The sequence below is a fragment of the Thalassophryne amazonica genome, chromosome 4 (assembly GCF_902500255.1).
Source record: "Thalassophryne amazonica chromosome 4, fThaAma1.1, whole genome shotgun sequence".
NCBI lineage: Eukaryota > Metazoa > Chordata > Actinopteri > Batrachoidiformes > Batrachoididae > Thalassophryne > Thalassophryne amazonica.
In genome coordinates this window covers 131,483,829-131,491,750 of record NC_047106.1, presented here as the reverse complement: position 1 = coordinate 131,491,750, position 7,922 = coordinate 131,483,829, and the positions used below count along the sequence as shown (strand labels likewise).

Genomic DNA, 7,922 nt, shown 5'->3' with positions numbered 1-7,922 from the left:
GGTGCTCTCGGGGAACATTTAGGCGTTATGATTGACAGTTGTGCCGTCAACTCAAAGTCTCAATATCACTTCCGCCTCCAACATTCTCAGAGCTGAAGGAGGAAGGGCAAAAAAAGAAAAAAAAACAAAAAACAGCTGCATTTCATATTTCTTTAAAATGTAATTTTTTTTTAAGCATCATATCCTTCAAATTCATGGAGTGAGACAAACTGTCGAGTTGGTACATATGAAGCATTGCTTCATTCTCAGATTATGCCTGAAACTATTTATTTTGAAAATCTTCAAAGAAATGGACAAACAGGAAAAAAAAAACAAAACAAAAAAAACATATATATAAAGAAACACTTAGATCCAGTGGTGTGTCTGCCAGGTTGGGTGGTGCTCCTGATGAACCGGGTCCCAGACAGCTGATGGGTAGGTCGGGGTGTGGACCTGTTGTGGGGTGTGACAAGTTCAGAATCCATCCACCCAAACTCCCAGGCCCCTCTCAGCCAGTGTGCGGTTCACTGAAACCACCTGAGAGCAAAATACTCATCAGTCCAACAATCCACTGACTTTAAACACTGACAGAGTAACGCTGTTACTCTGTCAGTTACACACACAGTAACAAACCAGTGTGCAAACCTATCACTCACACACGCCATCCCCAAGATTGTAGTTTTGTGTACCGAAGCAGACAGATTTATTTTATACTGCATAAATAACCTACATCCCCAGTATGGGACATTATGAAGAAGAAAAAATACACACACACACACACACACACACAGCATCCGGAAAATATTCAGTGCCTCACTTTCTACATTTTACTCTACAGCCTTATTCCAAAATGGACAAAATGAATTTACCTCAAAATTCTACTCACTACACCCCATAATGACATGAAAAGATTTTTTGTTGTGCAAATTTATTAAAAAATGAACTAAAACCACAGGTGTACATAAGTATTCACACCCTTTGCTACTACCTTGTTGATGGACCTTTGGCAGAAATTACAGCCTCAAGTCTTCTTGAATGATGCCATAAGCTTGGCACACCCATGTTTGGGCAGTTTTGTCCATTACTTTTTGCAGCACCTCTCAAGCTCCATCAGGTTGGATGGGGATCATTGGTACACACCCACTTTCAGATCTCTCCAGAGATTATTAATCAGATTCAGGTCTGGGTTCTGGCTGGGCCACTGAGGGACATTCACAGAGTTGTCCTGAAGTCACTCCTTTGACATCTTGGCTGTGTTAGGGTCATTGTCCTACTGAAAAATGAACTGTCGTCCCAGTCTGAGGTCAAGAGCGCTCTGGAGCAGGTTTCCACCCAGGATGTCTCTGTACATTGCTGCATTCATCTTTCCCTCAATCCTGACTAGTCTCCCAGTTCCTGCCACTGGAACAACATCCCCACAGCATGATACTGCCACCATGCTTCACTGTAGGGATGGTGCCTGGATTCCTTCAAACATGACATCTCGCATTCACAACAAAGAGTTCAATGATGGAGGACATTGTGCTCACTGGGACCTTCAAAGCAGCAGAAATGTTTCTTTACCCTTCCCTAGAGTTGTGCCTTGAGACAATCCTGTCTCAGGTCTACAGACAATTCCTTTAACTTCATTCTTTCTTTGTGCTCTGACATGCACTGTCAACTGTGGGACCTTATATGTAGACATGTGTCTCTTTCCAAATCATCTCCAATCAACTGAATTTGCCCCAGGTGGATTCCAATTAAGCTGCAGAAACATCACAAGCATGATCAGTGGAAACAGGATGCACCTGAACTCAATGTTGAGCTTCATGGCAAAGGCTGAGAATACTATAGCCATTGCCATGAATTCTTTATTTTGAATAAATTTGCAAAACTCTAAATTGTCAGTTGTTATGGGGTATTGTGTCTAGAACTTTGAGGAAAAAATGAATTTCATCCATTTTGGAACAAGGCTGTAACAAAATGGGGAAAAGTGAAACCCTGTGAATACTTTCCGAATGCACTGTATATTAAATAAAACATGGTTCTTACATTTGCTTTGACTTTCATTGCAGATGGTATGAACCAAAGTTAATTTACTTTTTTTGTGGTCAACTTCATTTCATGTGGTAATATATATCTATTCCTGCATTATGACCCGCAACACATTTGAAAAAAAAATTGTAATGCTAAAGCATTTGCCAGTTTGTAATGTTGCCATTCTTTCAAAGATGTTTTGACCTTGAGTATATCAAGCGATTTAAGCATGTCAGGTGTTGTTCTGTCTCCTTCCTGCTAAAACATATTAAGGTGTATGACCTTATGGGGTTATTGTTGCATTTTCTATTGGGGACAAATCAGGATTTTTTTTTGTTTATATATTAATAATCCAATGATTAGTTATTATCGTACAATTTTAGAGAAAGAGACAAAATGAGCCTGAATAGAAACAACAGAAAATATAAAACCAACAATGAACATACATAAATAAATACGTACAGAAATAAGTGTTTCCTGTGAACACCTAGTGACTCTTACACCATTTCATCCCTGTCTTATTTAAGTTTAATGACAGTTTGTTGCGGTCAAACCATATTTTCAATGTGCTAATTTTTTCAGTGATTTCCTCCAGAACTATCTGCCAAGCTAGAAAACTGATGTATCCTAGTAAGAGCAGACTACTACTGGAATGAATTTGAATAAGTTTTTTTTTTTTTTTTCCACTTACTAAATGGATGCTGCACTCACTGCAATTTATTGTCTGGAATAGTCCCAGATTGCATTTCAGAGCTTCTAGAATTCAAACATTGCGCGGCTCTCTGCCGAGTCAAGTTAGAATGATAGAGTCCAGTCAGAATTAATAACTTCAAAGTGAAACACTTTTGTTTATTTTTATTTATGTCCAGACATCAAGGATACAGTGACCAATTTCATATTTATTTACTTTAAGACTCAATGAAATACACAGAAAACCTGTAAAGCCTACTTTTAGTACAAAATTCACAAGAGGTATTGATAAGGGAATCGATAAGGAATCGGATCGATAAGCAGAATCGATAATGGCAGATAGTTAAAATCTTATCAATACCCATCCCTAGTCAAGAGGCACCAATACAACCCCACACCATCACAGGCCCAGGTTTTTAGACTTGTTGATAAGTCTGGATGGTCTTTTTCATCCTTGGTCTGGAGCACAATTCCATTTCTTCCAAAAAAGAACTGGAATACTGATATGTCTGACCACAACATACATTTCCACGACTACAAATCACCAGTTGACATCACCCGTTTAAAATAACTCATTTTCTGAAGCTTATCCGGGTACAGATTGTGGTGCCAGCAGACCAAGCAGCTCATCTCACACTTTACTCTGCTTAAACCAGGTCCTAGAATTCTTCCTGGAGGATTTCACTGTGATCCCAAGGCACCTGGGAGATACAATCCTTCTAGCAGGTCCTTTTCCTCTCAACGGGCCTACTCGCAGTTGGATGCGCCTGGAAAACCATGACCAGGGGACATCCTTACCGGATGCTCAAATCACCTCAGCTGGGTCCTTTTGATGTGAAGAAGCAACAACTCTACTTGGAGTCCCACTCTGATATTAGAGCTTCTCATCCTGTCCTTGAGTGTAAGCCCAGATACCAGAAGGAGCAACCACATTTCAGCAGCTTGTATCCGTGACCATGTTCTTTTGGTTATGACCCAAAGTTAATGAACATAGGCAAAGACGGGAGCGTAAATCGACTGGTAAATAGAGTCTGGCTCAGAGCTTTCTTCAGCACAACAGTCAAGTACAGCGTCCATGGGACATCACACGTAGTCCCAATCTGCTCTTCTCATGCTCCAATTTATAACCACTCTTGAGCAAAACCCAAGATAAGTGAAGCAGTAACCCTCCCCTGACCAAGAGATGAAAACCCACCCTTTCCCAACAGTGGACCATGCTCTTTGGAAGTGTCTATCCCCATCCCGGTCACTGCACAGTGCACATCAGAGATCTGATGAAGCCAAGAGAACACATCATCCGCAAAAAAACAGAAAACAAAAGTTAAACGTGTTAGAATCACTGCCCCCACCCCCCACCCCCTTTCCATTTTCTACACAGTTTCAATTTTTTTTTTTCTGATTTGGATTGTTGCTAGCTGGACATTCATTCATTATAATATGAATGGTGTCATGTTTAATACTACGTGTTTGGGATACTAACTGTGTTGTCTGCAGACATGTGGAACATTGTGATTTCGGGCCAAGTACATAAACTGATTATTCAGGGATCAGACCTTTTGGCTCTTGCTTGCCTCTACTGGTGGTTGGCTCTCACTGCGGTATTGTAACACTTCCTGTTCCGGAGCACAGCGGTGTTTTTCTGTATCTGTTAGCTGTTTAATCTGCGCAGTTAGATTGATCTAGTTATCTAGATTACGATTTGTTTCCCAGTGTAATCTTTATGTGCCTTAACTAAAGCACTCCTTCTGCTGAATCACCTCTAAATTATTTACACATTATTCACTTTGCGTGTTTTTAGGAATCCGCTAGCTTAGCGTAGCTACTAGCTCTTAGCCGATTTAGCATGGCGGCTTCTCCTGTCTCTCCCGCACTTTTCTGCTCTGGGTGTGAAATGTTTAGTTATTCCTCGGCCTCCTTTAGCAGTAACGGTACTTGTAATAAGTGTAGCTTATTCGTAGCTTTGGAGGCCAGGCTGGGCGAATTGGAGACTCGGCTCCGCACCGTGGAAAATTCTACAGCTAGCCAGGGCCCTGTAGTCGGTGCGGACCAAGGTAGCTTAGCTGCCGTTAGTTACCCCCTGGCAGATCCCGAGCAGCCGGGAAAGCAGGCTGACTGGGTGACTGTGAGGAGGAAGCGTAGCCCTAAACAGAAGCCCCGTGTACACCGCCAACCCGTTCACATCTCTAACCGTTTTTCCCCACTCGACGACACACCCGCCGAGGATCAAACTCTGGTTATTGGCGACTCTGTTTTGCGAAATGTGAAGTTAGCGACACCAGCAACCATAGTCAATTGTCTTCTGCGGGCCAGAGCAGGCGACATTGAAGGAAATTTGAAACTGCTGGCTAAGGCTAAGCGTAAATTTGGTAAGATTGTAATTCACGTCGGCAGTAATGACACCCGGTTACGCCAATCGGAGGTCACTAAAATTAACATTAAATCGGTGTGTAACTTTGCAAAACAATGTCGGACTCTGTAGTTTTCTCTGGGCCCCTCCCCAATCAGACCGGGAGTGACATGTTTAGCCACATGTTCTCCTGAATTGCTGGCTGTCTGAGTGGTGTCCAAAAAATGAGGTGGGCTTCATAGATAATTGGCAAAGCTTCTGGGGAAAACCTGGTCTTGTTAGGAGAGACGGCATCCATCCCACTTTGGATGGAGCAGCTCTCATTTCTAGAAATCTGGCCAATTTTCTTAAATCCTCCAAACCGTGACTATCCAGGGTTGGGACCAGGAAGCAGAGTTGTAGTCTTACACACCTCTCTGCAGCTTCTCTCCCCCTGCCATCCCCTCATTACCCCATCCCCGTAGAGACGGTGCCTGCTCCCAGACTACCAATAACCAGCAAAAATCTATTTAAGCATAAAATTCAAAAAGAAAAAATAATATAGCACCTTCAACTGCACCACAGACTAAAACAGTTAAATGTGGTCTATTAAACATTAGTCTCTCTCTACTAAGTCCCTGTTGATAATGATATAATAATTGATCAACATATTGATTTATTCTGCCTTACAGAAACCTGGTTACAGCAGGATGAATATGTTAGTTTAAATGAGTCAACACCCCCGAGTCACACTAACTGTCAGAATGCTCGTAGCACGGGCCGGGGCGGAGGATTAGCAGCAATCTTCCATTCCAGCTTATTAATTAATCAAAAACCCAGACAGAGCTTTAATTCATTTGAAAGCTTGACTGTTAGCCTTGTCCATCCAAATTGGAAGGCCCAAAAACCAGTTTTATTTGTTATTATCTATCGTCCACCTGGTCGTTACTGTGAGTTTCTCTGTGAATTTTCAGACCTTTTGTCTGACTTAGTGCTTAGCTCAGATAAGATAATTATAGTGGGCGATTTTAACATCCACACAGATGCTGAGAATGACAGCCTCAACACTGCATTTAATCTATTATTAGACTCTATTGGCTTTGCTCAAAAAGTAAATGAGTCCACCCACCACTTTAATCATATCTTAGATCTTGTATCTTGGTATGGAAATAGAAGACTTAACAGTATTCCCTGAAAACTCCCTTCTGTCTGATCATTTCTTAATAACATTTACATTTACTCTGATGGACTACCCAGCAGTGGGGAATAAGTTTCATTACACTAGAAGTCTTTCAGAAAGCGCTGTAACTAGGTTTAAGGATATGATTCCTTTATGTTCTCTAATGCCATATACCAACACAGTGCAGAGTAGCTACCTAAACTCTGTAAGTGAGATAGAGTATCTCGTCAATAGTTTTACATCCTCATTGAAGACAACTTTGGATGCTGTAGCTCCTCTAAAAAAGAGAGCTTTAAATCAGAAGTGCCTGACTCCGTGGTATAACTCACAAACTAGCTTAAAGCAGATAACCCGTAAGTTGGAGAGGAAATGGCGTCTCACTAATTTAGAAGATCTTCACTTAGCCTGGAAAAAGAGTCTGTTGCTCTATAAAAAAGCCCTCCGTAAAGCTAGGACATCTTTCTACTCATCACTAATTGAAGAAAATAAGAACAACCCCAGGTTTCTTTTCAGCACTGTAACCAGGCTGACAAAGAGTCAGAGCTCTATTGAGCTGAGTATTCCATTAACTTTAACTAGTAATGACTTCATGACTTTCTTTGCTAACAAAATTTTAACTATTAGAGAAAAAATTACTCATAACCATCCCAAAGACGTATCGTTATCTTTGGCTGCTTTCAGTGATGCCGGTATTTGGTTAGACTCTTTCTCTCCGATTGTTCTGTCAGTTATTTTCATTAGTTACTTCATCCAAACCATCATGTTTATTAGACCCCATTCCTACCAGGCTGCTCAAGGAAGCCCTACCATTATTAATGCTTCGATCTTAAATATGATCAATCTATCTTTGTTAGTTGGCTATGTACCACAGGCTTTTAAGGTGGCAGTAATTAAACCATTACTTAAAAGCCATCACTTGACCCAGCTATCTTAGCTAATTATAGGCCAATCTCCAACCTTCCTTTTCTCTCAAAAATTCTTGAAAGGGTAGTTGTAAAACAGCTAACTGATCATCTGCAGAGGAATGGTCTATTTGAAGAGTTTCAGTCAGGTTTTAGAATTCATCATAGTACAGAAACAGCATTAGTGAAGGTTACAAATGATCTTCTTATGGCCTCGGACAGTGGACTCATCTCTGTGCTTGTTCTGTAGACCTCAGTGCTGCTTTTGATACTGTTGACCATAAAATTTTATTACAGAGATTAGAGCATGCCATAGGTATTAAAGGCACTGCGCTGCGGTGGTTTGAATCATATTTGTCTAATAGATTACAATTTGTTCATGTAAATGGGGAATCTTCTTCACAGACTCAAGTTAATTATGGAGTTCCACAAGGTTCTGTGCTAGGACCAATTTTATTCACTTATACATGCTTCCCTTAGGCAGTATATTAGATGGTATTGCTTAAATTTTCATTGTTACGCAGATGATACCCAGCGGACACACACCAATTAGCTAAACTGCAGGATTGTCTTACAGACATGAAGACATGGATGACCTCTAATTTCCTGCTTTTAAACTCAGATAAAACTGAAGTTATTGTACTTGGCCCCACAAATCTTAGAAACATGGTGTCTAACCAGATCCTTACTCTGGATGGCATTACCCTGACCTCTAGTAATACTGTGAGAAATCTTGGAGTCATTTTTGATCAGGATATGTCATTCAAAGCGCATATTAAACAAAATGTAAGACTGCTTTTTTGCATTTACGCAATATCTCTAAAATTAG

The 7,922-nt window shown here is 40.8% G+C and overlaps 1 protein-coding gene across 2 annotated transcripts in view; it reads right to left on the bottom strand.

The window, feature by feature from the left end:
* Positions 1 to 216: 216 nt before the first annotated feature.
* akap1b (A kinase (PRKA) anchor protein 1b) overlaps positions 217 to 7,922 on the bottom strand; it is an 88,286-nt gene continuing 80,580 nt past the window's right edge. For both annotated transcript variants that reach the window (XM_034168574.1, XM_034168575.1), the window contains exon 11: positions 217 to 516. In XM_034168574.1, coding sequence (XP_034024465.1) covers positions 454 to 516 — 63 coding nt within the window. In that variant the 3' untranslated portion in view covers positions 217 to 453. The remainder of the gene's footprint in view (positions 517 to 7,922) is intronic.